Here is a 20243-nt window from a genome sequence, read left to right on the forward strand (position 1 = left end):
ATTTGCAATAATCCCACTATGCACCACCGGCCCCCTTCCCCGTCGGGAGATATCAAGCCACTTGCACCAACAGGCCACCGTGCCCCCGATAACCGTTCTATCTACCAGAATGAGTTAACAACTGCCAATTTTCGTTTGGAGCGGCCAAATGAGGAAATCAAATATACACCGGGCTTTTGGTCTTCTGGGGGCAGCACAGCAGTGTCTGTCTCTGGCAACCAGACAGACGACAATACGGTGTACTCGACTCTTTCTCGCCACTTCCGAGCAGACATAGACACCACACATACCGATATTCCTCTTATAATTTGCGGGTTCGTGGGTGGCTTGGTAGACGGGCTGTCATTTAATGCATGGGGCAGCTTTTCAAGTATGCAAACAGGTTAGTGCAGGCTATAGTTACCGGGGAATTTGTTCTGCAAAGCACATAGATCTAATGACAAATGAAATAGGAAATACCATCTTCTTGGCCTTGGGTCCCTCCGGCCAGCCTGCATTCCCAGCATATCTCTGGGCGAAGTCCCTGATCGCCCTCACCGTCTTCCTCGCCAGCAATATCCTCTTCATCCGCATGCATCGACTATTGACCCCGCGACGCCGCTCAACTATGATACTTTCATTTGCCATTCAAACTATTGCCCTTTTAGTCACAGCAATTCTTATCCAGCGGGGTGTCATCACCCCGAAACCCGAGGACCCCCGAGCTCCGATCGAATGGATGCAAGCCCTGCCAATCTCACTTTTAGCTTTCCAAGCAGGAGGCCAGATCTGTGCTTCCCGGATCCTGGCTCTAGATGAAATCCCAACTGTCGTTGTGACAGCTATGCTATGCGATTTACTTGTCGATCCAAAGCTGACTGCAAAATTCAATCCGAAGCGTAATCGTCGGATAGGGGCTTTTCTCGCGTTGTTTCTAGGGGCCATGACTGCGGGTGGGCTTGCTAAAACCACCAGTATGGCGTCTAGTATATGGCTTGCGATGAGTCTGAAGTTGATAGTCACCTTGGGGTGGGTGGTTTGGCAGCGAGAGGGGAGGAGGAAGAGTGATTTGGATGTTTGACTTGATCTTGTTTATTTTTGCGTCACCTATCCAAATAGGCATGTACACGAGCCCATGCAACTATTACGTATAGCTTTGTTTGCTTTATTGAAATGCCTAGTCACCTTTCATCGCCCATTACGTTAACTGCTCCGTCTTCTTTAGTCTGTGCATCGTGAAATTTTGTTGTCTGTTCCAAACACCCAGCACATCCGTACATGCGTAGTATTTGTCGCTCTTCTGTCTTCATCGGCCTCCCTGTCGCACACAACCCAACTGCCAAGCGTATAACAGCACGGCTGTGTCAAAATGACTCGCCAGTTTACGATAAAAGTCAACTCCAGCTTACATCTCGCAGTAGGTAATCATCTTCCATCGAGCCACCGCGCATCACAGATCATCACAGCTGATTTCCAGGTCTCTCAAGCCAAGTTCTAACCTTATAGCTTGGACCTCGCACCCGCATACCTACATGCTCGACTAATCGGCTAGTCATGGAATCTGAAGATTTCCCACCGTCCAATAACCAGTCTATTAACTCATTGGACCTCGACGTCACCGGCCAGCGTGGATGCCATATATCTAGCACACACATATCGTTGAGTAAATGTTTCGGTACCACACGTTTACTATGAACACTAACGTCCACTCTCATAATCACAGTCCCGTTGTCTTCCCCTTCCGGATTCGCCAACCGAGAACTTTATGAGCTCGTTCCCACTCCCGTCGGCGAGCCTCACTTTACCTCTTGGTCTTGATCTCAATGTCCAACTCCCCATTCACTCCACGGTTCCTACTCTAAGCTAGTCATTATTGGCGCGACTTATCCTGCCATAGCTTCCAAGGATTGCAGTCGCGGCAAGCCTTATGCTGCGCATCAACACAACATTCAAGAGTCCTTTATCGGGGCTTTCATGTCTGCTAATCGCTACGTTGAGTGGGAAGTCGTCGCTCAACTTGGTTTACAGATTCAGGTTACATTGCACAAGTTACACATTGGCACAGTCCAAATTATCTCTCAAAACTACATAATATGGGGCAACTCGGTTAGCAGAGCTCTTACATCTCCCAAAATCTTTTCGTCCGCAACCATCAATACAACCAAGCATCTATATGCTCTCCATCCTGCGTCATCTCTTGGATCTGTTTTGAGTCCTCGGTTTCCCTACGGTTCTTCTTATAAACATTCACGTTGTGACTGCGAGAGACACTACTGATCTTGGGTTGCTCGATGGTATAATAACAAGCCGAGAAACATACTCTGAACCACCTCGGTCGTACCTGTATGTATCTGCGCCGCCTTTGTTCGACTCTCCCGAACCCGAGTTAAAGCTCGGGAACCATATACAGATACTCGCCACATGCAAACCCACGGTTGAAAACGTCGGTCTATCCCGGGTCTATGCACCATATCGCTTCTCGATTATATGCAAGGGATTATATGCAAGGTTAGATACGTGTGGATATGATGGAGTACCTGACTAAATCACGCGACTTGTAGTTCTTATGGATGCGTCAATTATAAGGATATATGGGACTTATTGTGATCAATCTCGCGACAATCCTATGTTCACATGACAACCTCGCAGTAATTGGATCTAATTGCAAATGGTACACGGAGTATGAGGATTGAGACACAGCAGAGAAATATAATTTTGTTTGGACAAAGTTCTTGTGTTATAACCAAAATCTATAACCGAAATCTAGTCTATGATTTTATTAAATGGCTATTCTACTGGTACCTCACAGTACCGTGCTCATTTGCTCTCCTCGGAGAGAACGAAGTGCAGGACACCTGACTGTCCACTGGCACGACCCTTGGCCTCTGAGACATAGATGCACTTGCGGAAGGTCATCATCAGCGAGTACAAGAAGCCCTCATCCTTCTGCTCGTGGTAGTTTTCAGCGAGCATGGGCTGGATAGCCTTGGTGGCCTTCTCGGCGTTGTAGAAGGGGATGCGGCTGAACAAGTGGTGGACAACGTGGTAGTCAATGATCTCGTGGAAGAAGTGACGACCAATGAAGCCGGTGGTGCGGTCAATGGTAGCAAGGGCTCCCTTGGTGTAAGTCCAGGCCTCGGCAGTGTAGTGAGCAACATCGGGGTGGGTGTGTTGGAGGTATGTGATGGCAATGAGCCAGTGGTGAACCCAGAGGTAGGGGACGACGTAGAGGAAGAAGACATTCCAGGCTCCGATGATGGTTCCAGTGTACCAGACGATCGAGCCCATGATGAGCAAACCGATATCGGAGTAGGCAATCAGCTTCCACTGGGCAGCAGTGAAGATGGAGGCGGATGGGTTATAGTGGCTAGCAAACTCGACCTTCTCGCATCCGTCAGGACCGCTCTTAACACCAGCAGTCACATTCAGGATGAGGTACATCTGCCATCCGAGCAATTGGTGTCCGATGAGCTGGACCAGGGAAACAATGGGTGTCTCCTCGGCGAGGTCCTTGAGCTGCTCAATGCTGACATTACGCTTGGTGGCCAAATCATCCTCGGTCCAGGGGACAAAGACGGTGTCCTTCTCCATGTGGCCGGTGTAGCGGTGGTGGCGAGCGTGTGTGATTTTCCATGAGAAGTATGGGACCATAAGGAAGGAGTGTGTAGCCCAGCCGATGAAATCATTGATGCCCTGGTGCTTGGAGAAGGCTCCGTGGCCACACTCGTGAGCGAGAATCCATAGTCCAGTGCCAACGCAGCCTTGGAAGAAGCCGTAGGTGGCCCAGGCGATGATGCGTAGAGGCAAAGAAGGGAGGAGGTGGATGTGGAGGGCAGCGTAGATCAGAACTGCACAGTAGATGCTATCGCGAAGCAGGTAGAGGAGGGAGGTGGCGAGGGATGATTCAAAGCATTCCTTGGGGATTGCATCTTTGAGGGCTTGCAAGCTGGGAACTTCGGTTTTCTGTGGAACGTTAGTCTATGCGCATTGTTGACTGCATGAATATCTCATACCTGTACCTGTTCTGCCTTAACCGGCTGCCTTTTTGTCACAGCCATTTTGAAAGTAAATTTAAAGATTTCAAGATGAAGATAAGAAAAGATGTCGAGGATTTGAGTGTATTTTTATTTCCCTCTTTTTTTTTTTTTTTTCTCCTTTCGCCCCCCCCTCGCCCCCATGGAGTTATCCCCTAGTCTCAAAAAAAAAGGAGCTCTAGATTGTCGGACCTCAAAAATATATTGACCAATCCCCTTTTTCCAATTCTTTTCCAGAAGACTGTCAAATTGGGAGCACTGACAAAGGGGTAGCCTTTTCATTGGCTAATCTTGTAACGGGTGGACGCGCTTGTTCCATGGATTCACATGCACTAGCCTCTTTTCTTTTTAATTTTTTCAACGTTTCTGCGTTTCTGGAGCCCAACGAAATTTGATTTGAATATCTTATTTTTTTTTTCCAATACAAACGGCATAATGAACCTGATTTAGAATGCCATGGGAGACACCTGATAGAACCCTGTAAATCTATGGACGCTACTGGCATATTTCGGTGTTTGCCTATCCACACGGGAAGTCTTGTACAACCCCTTTTTCGACCTCGGGAGAATCTAAGGGATCCACTAATAAGCAAAGGTTGGGAAAAAAAGTCAATAAACGGCTTGGCGGTTATCTCGTTGTCCTACTGGCTCTATCAGGTGTACCAAGTGCACTGCCCTCAATTGCTAATCTCTCGAGCGCTTTTCGATCATTCGATTATAACATGAAATGTGCTTTACCAGATACATGGTCAGCACTTCGGCTATTGGAGGAATTGCTTTGGACTTTATTTGAAGCTTATTTCCGTCTAACGTTGTACAACATACCTATGTAATCCGTAATGTACGCGGCGTCTCGGACCAATGTTGTCTTAGCTTCAATGAAGTTTCATATATTGCTCAATCATAGCAATTAACAATGACCTATCATTTCTCATAGCATTTGCCTAATCACGAAGGTATCGAAAATAACGTATCATGTCACTCGGGTCGTTGGTTCCCGATATTTTGAATCGAGCGTTTCGCGTGCAGTTCTGATATGTACCTAGATCCAACCAAGGGGGGAATACGATATTTATAGAATACGAGACAAGGCTGTAGGGCATTTGCATTGCCTATGTCGGGAATAATAATTACCCCCCAGGGCGACGGTTTGAGCCCCGGGAACAGGCAAATTCCCGGTTGTCGCCATCAATACTCCATACCCCGTACCTTATTTAAAGTTACATAAAGTTTGAACTTTCCAGGATCTGTGTGGATGCACGTGATGGCAATAATACACCGCCCCGGAAAAAACTCGGAATCACATGAGAATAAAGATTTGCATGTGCCCAAATTGCATGTGTTAAAATCACATCATTTTGCGTTCGCACGGGATGAACGTTCATTCGTCCATTCACTTTCTCTATCTTTGATCTCGTTGAAACCATCCATTGTACTTCTTTATGTGCTCAATTTGCCTACTCGAGGCAATAGATTCTACCAATATCTAGATGTGATATATCATACCAGCTAGTTTTAGATATATTAAAGCTATGCAACTTATATTTTAGTATCTCTCGGGATTTTTCCAACCCAATAATATAACGCGCCGCACCTAAAAAAGAAAAGCAAACACATATTATTGGTATCGTCCCATTGGTTGTTATTTTGTTAAGTGGGTCCTGATCACATGCCACATGACCCTCGAGATTGCAAAAGTGTCTGCTTTCACTTGTTTACTATATCACATGTATTTATTTGTGTTATCTTTATATCGTATTGAGCACCTCGGACCACGTGTAACAATTTGCTATCAACGGTGTAATCCTGTGCGCTTTATTGGTTTGCTCTTTTGCAAATTCCGGTAACAGCTTAGTCTGGGACCGGAAGCTAAGCCCTAGGAACCGGTGGAGCATGCTTTGAAATCGGGGGAGGTTGGGCAGAGTGTAAATTGATGAAAACGCGAAAAGGGGACACAATTGTATAATCTGGCTAGCCATCCATACACATTTGGGAGGTATATCTTGAGGGAGCAAATATCTCCAAGACAGCAAGGTCTTCAAACTTTCAAAGAATTGGTTCACATCACGACGAACCTTTGAGATATTAGTCTCGAAGGAAATACTCATCGCATCTCCAACGGTGCCTATCCATTGCTCTTAACCTCATCCTCAGAGCAATAGAGATACTCCGTTCTACTGACAACATTGTTGAGCCTTTTGAACCTCACCCAGAAAATGGTCGTCTGTAGAGCCAGCGCGACAGCCGGTGCCCCCAACTCCATAATAGCCATGGATCCTTCGTACCTGGAATAAAAATTTCACCAAGTGCACTCGACAGAGCATTCATAAATTGGAAGACTGCCACAACCAAGCCTTTCATGCTTTGAGGTGATCACGAATAGGTGGCTCTTTATAAATTTTATTGCGAACCGGTAAAAGTAGATATGTGAGTAGCAAATAAATGACATCTTATCAATAGAAACCACAGCCAGAAACCAACATACCTCTCAGCGTATGTAGTACAAACCGCCGATGTTTGTAAAGACGTAAAGAATCAACATAGTCCTTGTAGTCGTGGCATCTGGGCCAACGATGAACCAGAGTTGAGCTGCTTGGTGTAGGCTTTCTTCTGGTGAATTTGGTCTAGGATAATGGGTGAGATATTCGATTTGAATATTCCAGCGCCGACAGCCAATATGGGTATGCCGAGGATGAAGGGTGGAGCGGCGTTAAAAGTTGAGATTGCATAAAGTTGGGGAAGACGGTCTTGGTTCCATAGTAGGATGCACGTTCAGCGAATTCAACCAGACAGAGTGAAAAGGAGACAAGAGGTAGAGTGCCTGCGACTCGGCGCAATGTCTGGCTGTCGGCGTCTGTGGCACGAGGGAACTTGTAGATGTGCATTCCTATTGATTTCAGTTCTGTGGGTTCGCAACTTTTCCACATCCCCAGGGAGTCTGAAGCTTGATTGCACGTCCGTCATAGCTACCCATCAATTTGTTACTCTTGAGAACAACGGAATATTTATGTGATATCAGAAGCTGTTGTCTTGTGGGGCACGCGAGAAAGGGATACAAGACCCCTTTGCGAAGCAAGGATTGAAGATGCAGGACAATGTGTCTCACTTTGGTAATTGTTGAGACTATACAGATGAAAATAATTTCCCGTTCATTGGGATACGTTGCATCCTCCGAGCCTTCCAGTTCGGTAGTATCGTAGGTCCAAGGCCCCTCTCTCTGGGCAACCCTCTTGCGATGAGACAAAGTAGTTTGAGCGGCAGTTGATCCAACCGAGTCATATCGTATTCTAAAATTCCAAGGGTTTAGAGGCAGATAGTAAAACATGATTGGGCATTGACGAGACACAGTATCACCTAGGTAAAAATGGAGGTTGGATGTTTAGGTGGTTTACAAAGGGTGGTTAGCGGGTGAGCGAGATTCACTTATGGTTACTACTAAACCAGTCCACTTTAGTTCCATGGAGAAGATTTTGTGGATTCCTCTTTCGAATTTAATGTACCACGCCTCCTATATAGGAAGTTAGTATCGTCCAACATCGGAATAGACTTCATTCTTCGCAATTAGTCTCAATTCTCGCATTCTCAGGGCCTAGACTGTCATGGTGAATTAATCTATCGCCTTCATTCTTTTTAACACGTCGAGTTTAGTTCCCCAGGCATATTACACACATTAGATAGACCGAGATGGCGAATAACACTTATAGTGTAACGCGAATAATGTCGCTCCTACTCTTCCACTTAACTAATGGTCTGTGAAGCATAATATCGCAACTTTGTCACATATGTTGCAAGGTTCGGGTATCCATTCGCCTGGTACTAAGGTGACCATATCAGACTCTAGTTCGCAATCGAGAAGGTATGCTACACCTAAATATAGCCAAAAGTGACTACATCCGAGGGTGCATTCAGTTATGTGGTTGTATGTGATCGGTTTGCGTTAAGACAAATGACATTGGGGCTCACTATGGGCTGGATAGTCTACGCATTAGAGGAATATCGGATTGAAAAGAAACAGGCGCACACGTGACCTGTATGGGGAAAAAATCAACACCTTTCGTTTGTTTCTTCCCAAAATATACAACACGGACTTTGTTCTTTTATTCAATTTGCACCTGGAGCTCGATCATCTGCAAAATGGGTTCAGATAACGGGGACTTTTTTGAGCAATTTGCTATTCTCACACCTCGATTTATTATTGTTCCCACCACCACAGCCATATCTTTCAAATCATACCGGGCCCTTTATTCCGAGCTACATGCGAATGTAGATTTCTGCCAAATGGGTTTCGGACATCACTTTCCAGCGAGGACATGGAACGATGATGAGACGCGTGATTGGATGCAGACGCGTGATATTGAACGTTGTTGGCAAAAGCGCAGTTTAGGTGATTTCGCTGTGGGGTTGCGCGGACCATCCACATTTGATTCCGACATTCAGACCCCACAAAATGGTGATTTCACCTTGCTCAAAGGCGATGACTATGCTCGGGTTGCGGGCCTCAATAATATCCATCTCGCCGCTTCCGAATGGGTGGGATATGCAGGTGTCCGTGATGCCACAACAACCTCGATGCCGCCACGAGAACCTGGTGATCCTGCGCTGCCATCATGGGTTGAAATGATTGAGTTGCGCTACGGTGTCTCGCCAAAATTCTGGGGCCAGGGAATTGTACAGGAAGCATCGAAGGCTGTTATGCAGTGGTCTGTCGATGAAAGAGGGGTCAAAAGGTTCATCGCCGAGACGGAGAGAGAAAACAGTAGGAGTGCAAAGGTGTTGCAAAAGCTTGGTTTTACACCGAGTGATACGAACTATTGGAAAGAACCGACTGAACTGGAATGGGAGTGTGCTGCCAAATGAACCTTGAGATATTTCAACTGCCATGGAGTTCAAATTTAGGGGTGCAACTTCGCCTATTCGCAATGTAGCCCCGCCGATGTTTACCAATCTGCCTGGAATTTCGTCCAGCAACGTGGAATGTATATATACCGAAAGATATCCATATCACCAGCATGGCTGGGCGTTGAGTGGATCGAAAATATAACCATCTCAACCTCGAATTGCGTCAATACCAGCCTAAATACATCTTGCAGATTATTCCCAATGAAAAGTCACCACCGAGCTGGTGTCAAGAAATATTGACCCATAATGTCCTAGATTCAATTCCGACAAGGTGGAGTATTTTGACATCATCGCTTACTTTTGTATACGATAAGAATCCAGCCCCGATTTAAAAGAGGCTCACATCCTATTGTTGATACTTCTCAGACGGCAAGACTATCCTTGAAGATACTCTCCATTTTGAAAACTCCACGAGACGACTTCGTTATGGCGCCCCGTTTCCAGAGCGTTGCTGTAATCGGCGCTGGCCCATCTGGCATTTCGGCAATCAAAGCCTTGCAAGAAGAAAAGATTTTCCAGACGATACGTCTATTCGAGCGACGGGGTCACATTGGAGGAATCTGGCAATACGATGAGATCCCCGATCGGTTTCCATCCCAAGAATCTTCCAGCCAACAAAATCACGAGGTCCCAAGTCGCCTTCCGCTGCTCAAGTCCCCTTCTCCTGAAGATGTGACGTCTCGGACAGGCATTTATGAGGGCCTCGACAGCAATGTCGGTGCCAAAGTGATGGCTTTCTCGCATACTCCCTTTCCCGAAATAAATTCTGCATCGTCAACGAGGAACTTAGGGCATTCCAACCCTACCCGGCCATTTCGGGTTGTGAGAAAATACTTAGAAGATGTGTTTCAAGACTATCTTCATCTTGCCTCGCTCAATACAACAGTGGAAAAGGTTGAAAAGCGAGGCCAAAAATGGACATTAGCACTTCGTCAGTCCGGCCATGGGGATGGCAATATCGCCAAGGACTATTGGTGGGAAGAGCAATTCGATGCTGTGATTATTGCATCGGGGCATTACAGCGTGCCTTCTGTTCCCAGCGTTCCAGGGCTAGATGCTGCCTTCGCGCGCTATCCGGCCGCATTTGAGCATTCAAAGTCGTTCCGAACGGCGGACGATTATGTGAACAAGCGTGTGGTGGTCGTTGGAGGCAGTGTCTCCTCGGCAGATCTTGTCGCTGATTTACATGCCATCGTGAAAGGCCCGCTGGAGGTATCCCAGAGAGGGAAGAACGAGGCGCTGCAATCTGCATGGGACCTACCTAATGTCAATCTTAGACCAACGATCAAAGAGATTCAAACAACAGATAACGGGATAAAGGTCGTGTTCTCCGACAACAGCTTTTTGGAGGACGTGGACAAGGTCATTTTCGCTACTGGGTACAAGTTGTCGTATCCATTCCTTGTCCCAAATCCAGTGACCCCCAACAACCGGCTATCGGGGTTTTACCAACATATTTTCAAGATCGGGGACCCTTCGCTGGCTCTGGTTGGCCAGGTCCGCGCTGCACTCAGCTTCCGGGTTTATGAGTACCAGGCGGTTGCGGTTGCCCGATATTTTGCCGGAACGAACGCGGCGTCCTTGCCAACGCCACAAGAGCAGGATCTATGGGAGGTCCAACGTCTTCAATATAAAGGCTACACGGCTCTTTTCCATGAAATAAGGCCTGACTTCAAGGAATATTTCGATTTCTTGGCAGATTTGGCTGGCCCCCCAGCACCAGGAACGGGGGGTTACACACTCCCTTCTTGGGAGGATCGATGGGCAGAACAAGGATTCGAGATTCTCCAGCTGAAGGATAAGTACTGGAAGTCACTACGAAGAACGGCGGATGGATTAGGGGCAGTGAAGGCTAAACTGTGAAATCAACATTGTCTACCGTCCATGGGAAGGAAATGTATATATCGCAGCTTTAGGTTGCCGAGTGACAAGGGCAAAACTTTGTTGGACGTCCTAGAAGATAATGCACGTGTAGGTTGTCTGAGCCGACTCTTTCTTCGCTCCTCCATCTCTGTACTTACTTCCCACGGTACATTGCAACTTGTCCCATATCATCTAAATTGCGAAAAACAATAGCTACGAGTCGGTACACACAAGAGCACCCTAGCAAAATACCAACACTGACCCCTACCCGCCGCGGATTCTGTGGTGTTACTGCTTGTAGATGTACCCTCCATGACTACTCTAGAATGTGTTTGGTCTAGCCTCTAACCCCATGCACTTTGGGGGATGCAATGTGAGTGCCCTGACAGTGTTTCTAATTGTTACATTCATGCTTACATTCATGCTAATTGGTCATTATCTGAAGGGTATTCCGATAATATCCACCTGCTGCGCCGGGTCATGTACAAATCCCAATACTGATAAAGCCCATTGTTCTTCCTGCATTGCACTGGCACACATCCTACCTGCTGTTCGGCCTTCTGTGTCGATCTAAGCCCGAACAACGTAAACGGCGGATAGTGTAGTATTGCTTTAAGCTCTTCACCAACCTTAGAATCGGATCTAGTGGAGGCACTACCCGGCAAACCCGGCGCGTTACTCCGGTGCATGTACTAACCTCAGTGCTCGCACCAAGACATAATCATTGTGGGCCTTGCAACGCTAATGCGTGCATGGGAGGGTAGCATGCATATTCATCTGCTGATTCCAGTGCGAATCCTTCATATCGCGGATCGTCTGATATCAATTGCAGTGCTCCTAAGCTTCCTCTCCATTGTCTTTGTACCGATGGATCTACTCTTGGCTGTTGCCCAGATACTCTTAGTCATCCGCCACTGTTAAATCTGAACAGTCATCCTATAGGTGTGGGCGCCGCTGTAAACGTAGCATCGAGAGTGCATATACCTGATCCTCTAGTGCTTACGGAGTATGCGCTTTGTAAATTCCCGAGGTCTCCTTGCGCGCCGGGTCCTCTATGTGTCCTGAAACTCATTGGAAACCCCTGGATTCGCCGATCAAATAGACAATATAACAAAACCGGACATTGACAGATGAGATAGATCGACGTGAATCCACCCATTTTCCTAGCTTGGACTGTTATTCTGTAGGATTGAAAACACGGGGGCGGGAGCGGGGGGTCTGCGATATACATATCGTGCATCTTTCCCCTTTGTGAGTAATGCGGAATGCAATATATAAAATAGGAGTTTCCTTTTATAGACAAGCACACTATAAGTCTAATCCTACTCTGACTGTCCTCGGATTGGCTGAGATTCTATAGTCTTTTTGATTAGGCGCGGGCCCACCTGGGCATTTTCCCCATAAGGCTAAGGCCACATTCATCAGCCAATCACATCTCAGGTACGTGTCATGACCGGCCGATCATGAAAATGGTTGGTGTGCCTGAAGTCACTCATACGGAGTAGAGATTATATAAATATGAAGTTCATTTAGACATCTCTCTACAACTCCCATCAATCATGCTCGGATTTTTACCTTACGGCCTACTGGCCATTGCCGGTCTCGCAGCAGCACGCGAACCCACAGTCTATTTCATCCGACACGGAGAGAAGCCTGAGGATGGAGGAAATGGGTTGAATGCAAACGGTCTCGAACGTGCCCAATGTATTCGCGAGGTTTTTGGCAAGAATTCAGAGTACAAAATCACTCACATCATGGCGCAAACACCCAAGAGCAGTATGATTATCCCCAGTGCCTATGCGGCTTGCGCAGTATTCAGAATAGGGGGCTAATGTGAACGGCATAGATGGCAAACGCGCCCGTCCCCGCGACACCGTCAAGCCGCTCGCTGACGACCTGGGTCTCGAGGTTGATATCTCTTGCGATCGCGATGATCCGGACTGTGTCAAGGACGTCATTGATTCATACGATGGAAAGGGCGAGGCCAATATTTTGATTTGCTGGGAGCACGATACAATTACCGATATTTTGGAGACGCTAGGAGTCGATGATGCACCGCATTATCCGGATGATAGGTCAGTTTTTAGCCCTTGTGTCATAGCTTTCGAGCGACTTCTCTAACATTACTATAGTTTCGACCTCATTTGGACTGTCCCATCCCCTTACGATGCGATCACCGATGAAACTAGCGAGCAGTGCCCCGGATTGGATGCTGTGCTCAAATGCTGAGATATAGTCTACAGTAGCGCTGGATGCTTCTAACCCCATGCTGAACTCGGTGCTTTTGTCGGCCGGTTTATTTTTACAAGTTATACAACCAGAACATAGGATTTACAGATAATCTCGTCTTCCTTTTTGATTTCGGCGTTGCCTGGGTATCTATATGAGTCACGCCTACCAACCCGGGGTCATCCATGGATAATTCTTGAGAACAGACCGCGGTCCTTAGACGGTTACACTAAGAGATCTCATATGGTTTACCCTATGTTTGTGAGAGCAAGAAAACTTTCAAGGTTGATAAGATCTCCTTTAAGCGTAATCGCGTATCTTGTGTTTTTATAGGTCTCAATATACGAATGATCACAATAGAGACTATTTCGGATTTATCTAGTCGAAGGTCACGAGGCTGATTGGAAATAATGCTTGGTCAATTCTGCCTTGACGGCTTCCACGCTCAATCAAAAGGCCTCATCTGGCCCAAATACGCCTCGGAGTTCAGTTTTTGCATGAGTTGTTGATGGCTAGTGAGAGAGATCAGACATCACAGAATAGCACAAAAGAACAGCGCGGTAAGCAACCAGGAAGACACAAAATGTTAAGGCACATGCACGTAGAACAAGCAAGTCGAAGAAATGAGTTGCCACACCGCTACTCCACCATCTCCTCAATCATTCTTTGTTAAAAACTCAAGTTAGTTGAGCCTAATTTTCCAACCGCTGATCTTAAACGCCCATTCGTTACCAGCGGCCAATCAGTCTCCGACGACTCGTGCTATTGAAAGTCATGGACTCAATGAATTAGAAATCCTATACCAACCATAACGAATCAATACCCACGATCAACTAGACTACTTTCATAGAATACGCTATCAAACTCAGAGACCTTCAATCCCCCAACCCCCTATGTTCTTAGATATGCCATATTTATCCATCATACAATATGGGCGGTCTTTATCTAGTCACAGTTATCGAATTCGACGACGGAACGAAGTGGATTACACGTATACAGTTACACTAGTGCATAAACGACTCTAAGAAACGCTTACTCTATAAAGTTCACACCCTCGCTTTACTTCGAAAGCGAACCGATGTTCCTATACCAGAAGTATTCGGCTATAAAACTAGCGGAGATACCATCGGCCGTTCCTTCATGATCATAGAGTTAGTTCCTAGTAGCACTACGATAGATGCTCTTAGAGGTCAGAAAGTCTATAATGGTGAAATACCCACGAGATATAAGTGTGTCGACTAAACGTTCACCTATATATATAGAATGTTAACTAACTAATAGGTTACTATATCCAATATTCGATTTCCTAAGATTAGTCTCATAAGAAAGAATTCTAATGGTTCTTATGATATCCAGGCAATACCCAGCCTCGGAGGCACATTTAAAACCGCAGCGGAGTATTTTGCCGTATTGGGCAAGATAGCCAAATTCCCTTCGCGAGAAACCGAAATTAGATCCCGTTTATAGTATTATTTATAGGATGATATTATCGCGTCTATTAGATATTTCCCTACCCGGATCGGACAAAACCGATATAAGTTTCTAGTCAAAATTAAGGGCCCGTTCCCGCTCTATCACCGAGATTTCCGATATAGCAATTATAACATATTATTTATTATTGATTAGTATAATGCTAGAATTGTCCCGTGGGAGGTTGTTAAGTTTCCTCTCTTCTTAGATACTATGCCTCCGCTAATGGATCTGCCAGCGAACTACGACGAAGGAAACCCTATCGATGAAGAAATACTAGAGATATGGAAAGGAAGAAACGACTAAATGCAACGTGTTGCAGATATCGAGAAGGAGATCGGCTGTGATGGAAACTTGTCTGGGATTCTGTCCTCGCGACTGCCCTCAGGCTTTATGAGGAACCTGGGAAAATAGGGTATTACTGCAAAGTCTTGGATAAGTGCTAGTCAAGCAAATTCCGTGATAGGTTCTACCAATCTAAATCATTGCGAAAAGCTGGTTTAGAATGTCGGCAGATCGCAATGGGGGATTTTTATGGGGGGGGGGGGGGGGGGGGGGGGGGAAGAGTACATAGTGAGAGAATCAAAAACCAGAAAAAAAACCGCTAGTGGGGAGGATGTATCGCCTATTCAGTTGAAACTGACTTTGCAATGGGTAGAGTGCTGTGGAGACTAATTTATTCTATCCTGGTCTACATAACTTACATTTGAACAAGATAAAAGCAATAAAAATTGGTATTTCGAAGTTAAATCATGATTAAGAGGATGCGGGAGTCATAGACAGCCCAACATCTTATGATGAGATCAAAAGCATCTCATCCAGTTGGCAAAGCACTAGCACTGGGCCCAATTGAGGATACAAACGGAGATACTATACGTCATACAAACCGGGGTACCTATTCAACCTGCGAAGCGGTAGTCTCCTTCTCAGTGGACTTGAGATCATGGGCTGTTCCTTCCTCTGCGCGAAGGTCTGCTCCCTTGCCGGACTGAATAGCTCCCTGTTCAAGCTTGCGAACATGGTGGTACTGCACAGTGGTCTTCCAGGGGACAAGACCAGGGGTGGTGAACATGCTTTCGACCTCCTCCAGTGTCTTTCCAGCGGTTTCAGGGAATGCAAAGAAGACGTGGACAGTCATCGCAAAGCAGAAGACTCCAAAGACCACGTAAACCTTCCATTGGATGTTTTCAAAAGCGGGAGGGACGAAGTAAGACAGGGCAAAGTTGAAGATCCAGTTCGACGAGGTTGAAAGTGCGACAGCCTTGCCACGGAGACGAAGGGGGTAGAGCTCAGGAGGGTAGATCCAGCTGACAGGACCCCAAGTTGGCGCGTAACTGGCGACGAAAAGGTAAGTGCAAGCGATGACTCCCTTGGCAGCTTTGGGGACGTCGGACATGTCCCATGACTGTTCGGGGGTATGATCGACACCACCCGGTGGAGCTGGCTTTCCGTACGATGCCATGATACCAGCGTTTGCAAACATGAAGATCATCATGAGCGTAGAACCGACCAAAAGCGGAGTGCGACGGCCCCATCGATCAATGAAGAGCAAGGCGAGAATGGTCATCACGACGTTGATGACGTACTGAATGGAGGACGCGACAAGGTTCGAGTTTCCAGTGAGACCGGCCATACCAAAGACGTAGGTAATGTAAAGCATCATGACGTTCATACCGGTGAGCTGAGACCAGATCTGAGTGAACATACCGAGGTGGGTACGGTAGAGCATCTGGCCCTTGAAAAGGTCGAGGTATGAGGCATCTTTGTTGTGGCGTTCGAACTCGACCATTTCACGGATCTCTTGCAACTCAGTTTGCACGAAGGGCGCATTGCGATCGCCCTTGGCATGAACCGAAGCCAAAACCTCGAGAGCGTCCTCCCAGCGATCTTTCTTGGCGAGCCAACGTGGACTCTCAGGCAACAGGAACACCAAGCCGAAGAGCAGGGCAGCGGGAACCATCTGCAAACCCCAAGGAGTGCGCCACGCAGCGGTACCTTCAAGGAAGCTGCAGCCGTACGAGACGTAGAACATGATCAAGATACCCCATGTGATAGCCCACTGTTGTGCTCCCACCACCTGGCCACGCTTACTGGGCTGGGCTAACTCGGCGACGTAGACGGGGACTTGAGCGCTGAGAATACCGACGGAAACACCGTTGATGAAGCGGCCGACGACAAGCTGGGCAATTCCGAAAGATGAACACACGATGGCGCTACCGATGCACCAGATGACCGAGCCAGATTGGATGGCCCCGCGGCGACCCAGGTAGTCAGTGACAAAGCCAGAAGCTAGAGCGCCGACCCAAGAGCCACCAGGCATGGCAGCCGAGATACCACCCTGATTGGAAGAGGTAGGGCCGCCGCATTTACCTTCCTCGTTCATACCAAGTTGGTTGAAGAAACATTTGTATTGCTGTGTGCCAAGACTGCAAGAGATAGTCAGTCATCACCAGCCCTCACCCTGCTCTCATTGAGGGATAAAAAAACTTACATGGCAGACATAGAAGCAATATCGAAACCGAACAGTGCGCCGCCGATGACGGCCACCGTGGTGATGACATAGATATTGGTGATCTTGTACCCCATGATGAAGTTCCGCAAGGGAGTAAGATCTTAGATGGGGGAAGGAAGAGGAAAAAGGGAAGGGAGGAGGGATTTTAAAGATGCGCCGAAAGAACAGTAAAACAAAAACAGTAAAACTTCCCAATTGGGAAAAGGGCCAAACCCAAAAAGAGAAAACGCGGAGTTGTGGAGATGCGGGGGAAAGAGCATATGGCTTCCCCGGAATACTTGCATACATTACAATGAATGTAACACCTCAAAAAATACTATGGCACACCTACAAGAGAACCCAGATTTTCTACTGCACTACACCCCCATCAAAGGAAAACAACCCAGCGGTCATCGAGTCATCGAGTCAGTAAGTAATCAAATCACCAATCATCAGATAGATATCAAATTAGTTTGTGGTCAGATGTCGGTCAGCTCCCTAGTGTATGTAACTTCATGTTACCTCAAGCCACATGGTATCATCGCATGTCGGACATTTGCCTATTTTGTTCACTCTTAGTGGAACATCTATGGGGCTACCGTCTCTTGGTTTCCCCTCTTTGTCGAGGGACCAGGGAAAAAGGTAAAATACGAAACTTTCCACCATACAAAGCAGAGGGCCGAGGACCAAGCATCCAACGAGTGCCGACATCCGCTCTGTGTTAACATCGAAGTTACGATCTTGGCTTACGCCAGACTTGACTTAGCGCGCCATCGCGAGACGGGGTGGCATAAGTTCTCCTTGGCAACACGCCTCTCCCGTTTTGATTTGCCAACACGACGTATGCATCAGCCAACGACCTCGGACCCTGTTTGCCCGAAAAAAAAAAAACACTCGTGTCTGTGGTACGACCCGACCAGGATGCTTGGTTTGCACATCCTAAAAGGAAATTCAAATGCTGGTGGCCTGGCGTACAACTCAGGGGTTATTTCTACCCAGGGGCTCTCCCGAGTTGAACCAGACCCAAATCCCAGGCCCCAGAGCTAGTCTCTTGGCACACCTATAAAGCGCCACATTACGGTTGGGGCTGGGATATTGAGTGCACACCCTGGGAGGGCGTAAATTAAGGAAGTAAGCGGGTGACCATGGCTCCGATTACCAGGTTTAATCCTGCCACATGACTTTTGCTCTCGGGGTAAAAGCGTAAAACAAAAGGGTTCGCTCACATCCATTGCTGACCACCAAGACTCGGAAGGTTGGTTAGAAGTTGAGTACTTCGGTACTTCGTTCTAGGATATCAACGATCCGAGAGCCCGGAGCTACAATCGGGAACAATCCAGTTTCCCCGCCCCTACTAAGAACAGTGCTCCGTACATGGCTGGCACCCCTGGTTTGAAACATGGGCCTACTTTTCCGAGTTGAACACCTCGAATAAAATCCACAGTCTGAGATGCAAGCTTTACCGTTGCCTACTCCCTGCTGATTCTGGCTTACTAGCCAGTAATAAAATGTGATACACCATGTTTGCAACTTCCAATATTACTGTGCCTAGCATCCATGCAGTCTAGATTGACCAATCCGGGCGAGAAAATGCGATTAACCGACCGCGTTGAATATACCCCTGAATTTGCTAGCTTCACACTTGGATCTTAAATTTCGGGTCCATGTTCATAATAATTTACACAAACTGATTGATAATTGCGGCCAGCGGAAACCTGTTCTGTGCTGAGCCCCAAAAAAGCGAAATATCCCGGGTGTACGTTGTTTCCCCTTCACTGCCTAGCGTAAATTCGACATTATAGCAATAATTAGCATTCGCCGAACAATGTAGAAGAATCAGCTATTAAGAGAAAAACCCCCCTTAGATCTCGTAATGGTCGTCGTCTTTGGTGATTTCCCGCAATTTCTACGGATTTCACGCGGATTGTCCCTAGCTTTCCCCGAGCTATCCCCCAATGGTATACATATTACGCTAACTCTGTCTGGAGATGCATTGGAACGAGTATTGCAAGACGGATTCTTTGTGCATATATTCATGTCAGACTTCCCTTCGCGGCCGGTATTCCTGTTTTAAATACCCCTTATTCCGGCTTCCTCCTTCTTGATGTCGTTGGTCAATTCCCTCTTCTGCTCTCAGATGAACTTGGTCGTCCTTTTTGTGTTGCATCGCTTGCGTTGAAGACCTTCCAGTGTTGGGTTGAAAGAACGAAGGTTCTCACGCATCTTGTCGAGCTGTCTTTTGCCAATTTGGGCCACGGCCTGCTCGATGTCGTTGCTAAGTTCCCTCTTCTCCTCTCCGGTGGCCTTGATGGTTTTGTTTCTTCCGATGAGCTTGCGCTCAAGGACCAGGAGGGTTCTTTTCAGCGACTCGCGGTCGCCACGCATCTTTCGCAGGATCCCTTTGGGTGGCCTCCTTGGGTCTTCTGCTGGCGTTTGTTGAAGGCTGCACACTCTGAACTATCTCTCCCAGTGTCAATCTGTGCAGCATTGGGCTCCGGGAATGCGCACACACGAAAGGAATTTCCCATCGAGCTTCTGGCAGCTGATGCAGACCATCCCCCCGCCAGTCTCTCCCAACTGCATGGCCTAGTAAGGCCTCAAGATTCTCCTTGTGGCTGCCGACTTAGATGTCGAACGCCTTTGCATCAAGCTCTGTCCGCATCTGGGTTTTGCTGTTCCCTTTTAGCATTGGCTCCCGTTGGAACTCAATCTTGGACAATCTGTTTAGGTGCGTCATGGGCCTATTCAAGTGGCTGATCCCTCTGGCCCACTGGCAACTGGCTGCAAGTTTGCCCAATATGCCGGTGGCCCTTCGGGACCACCATAGGTACCATAGTCTGGAACGGGTCCGAAGCGTTGCAATCTTTGTTAGGGGAGGTGATTTTCGACCTTAACCCCGAGAACCTGGTTCTTGCTTAGTCTGGGTGCTTCTGCCATTCTCTTCGTGTCCATCAAGATGTCAGCAATGCATGCATTTTAGCGCGCCGAATCCCCTCAATTTGACCAGACTCACTGTTTGCAACTCAAATATAATTGCAAATTCAAGGTGATGAAGCTGAAGAGTGATGAAGGTGAAGAGGGGTTCGATATATGCGGGTTCATTCAGAGAAGTGGGAAGGAGCTCAAATTTGAATCGGTCGGTTGCGTCGTCATGATCGACAAAATACTTGAGACAGGTGGGAGCACCATTTGAGCCAGACTGACAGTGGAGGAAGCAGGCGTAAGCGAAGCAAGGCCGTAGTCACTTCTCGAGGCTGGTAACCCATCCTAGCTCAACCA

General features: G+C 47.3%; 7 protein-coding genes across 7 annotated transcripts; 4 read left to right on the forward strand and 3 right to left on the reverse strand.

Moving 5' to 3' along the window:
• Positions 1 to 18: 18 nt before the first annotated feature.
• On the forward strand, positions 19 to 1060 carry N7517_008411 (YoaK family protein; the record flags this gene model as incomplete). The annotated part of the gene is made up of 2 exons (XM_056726141.1): positions 19 to 382; positions 453 to 1060. The coding sequence occupies 2 exons, from the start codon at positions 19 to 21 to the stop codon at positions 1058 to 1060; spliced, it is 972 nt and encodes a 323-aa protein (XP_056576992.1).
• Positions 1061 to 2796: 1736 nt separating this feature from the next.
• N7517_008412 (oleate delta-12 desaturase) lies at positions 2797 to 4037 on the reverse strand (the record flags this gene model as incomplete). Its single annotated transcript, XM_056726142.1, has 2 exons — positions 2797 to 3942; positions 3993 to 4037. 2 exons carry the CDS (start codon positions 4035 to 4037, stop codon positions 2797 to 2799), a joined length of 1191 nt encoding a protein of 396 aa, XP_056576993.1.
• A 4109-nt stretch (positions 4038 to 8146) lies between these two features.
• On the forward strand, positions 8147 to 8869 carry N7517_008413 (GNAT family N-acetyltransferase; the record flags this gene model as incomplete). Its single annotated transcript, XM_056726143.1, has 1 exon — positions 8147 to 8869. One exon carries the CDS (start codon positions 8147 to 8149, stop codon positions 8867 to 8869), a length of 723 nt encoding a protein of 240 aa, XP_056576994.1.
• A 468-nt stretch (positions 8870 to 9337) lies between these two features.
• On the forward strand, positions 9338 to 10774 carry N7517_008414 (uncharacterized protein; the record flags this gene model as incomplete). The annotated part of the gene is made up of 1 exon (XM_056726144.1): positions 9338 to 10774. One exon carries the CDS (start codon positions 9338 to 9340, stop codon positions 10772 to 10774), a length of 1437 nt encoding a protein of 478 aa, XP_056576995.1.
• A 1559-nt stretch (positions 10775 to 12333) lies between these two features.
• On the forward strand, positions 12334 to 13003 carry N7517_008415 (uncharacterized protein; the record flags this gene model as incomplete). The annotated part of the gene is made up of 3 exons (XM_056726145.1): positions 12334 to 12550; positions 12621 to 12849; positions 12907 to 13003. The coding sequence occupies 3 exons, from the start codon at positions 12334 to 12336 to the stop codon at positions 13001 to 13003; spliced, it is 543 nt and encodes a 180-aa protein (XP_056576996.1).
• A 2365-nt stretch (positions 13004 to 15368) lies between these two features.
• Positions 15369 to 17059, reverse strand: N7517_008416 (sugar porter family MFS transporter; the record flags this gene model as incomplete). Its single annotated transcript, XM_056726146.1, has 2 exons — positions 15369 to 16899; positions 16965 to 17059. 2 exons carry the CDS (start codon positions 17057 to 17059, stop codon positions 15369 to 15371), a joined length of 1626 nt encoding a protein of 541 aa, XP_056576997.1.
• Positions 17060 to 19097: 2038 nt separating this feature from the next.
• N7517_008417 (uncharacterized protein) lies at positions 19098 to 19349 on the reverse strand (the record flags this gene model as incomplete). The annotated part of the gene is made up of 1 exon (XM_056726147.1): positions 19098 to 19349. One exon carries the CDS (start codon positions 19347 to 19349, stop codon positions 19098 to 19100), a length of 252 nt encoding a protein of 83 aa, XP_056576998.1.
• Positions 19350 to 20243: the final 894 nt, after the last annotated feature.

The sequence above is a fragment of the Penicillium concentricum genome (assembly GCF_028827145.1).
Source record: "Penicillium concentricum strain IBT 3081 chromosome Unknown utg000003l_segment0_segment0, whole genome shotgun sequence".
Lineage (NCBI taxonomy): Eukaryota > Fungi > Ascomycota > Eurotiomycetes > Eurotiales > Aspergillaceae > Penicillium > Penicillium concentricum.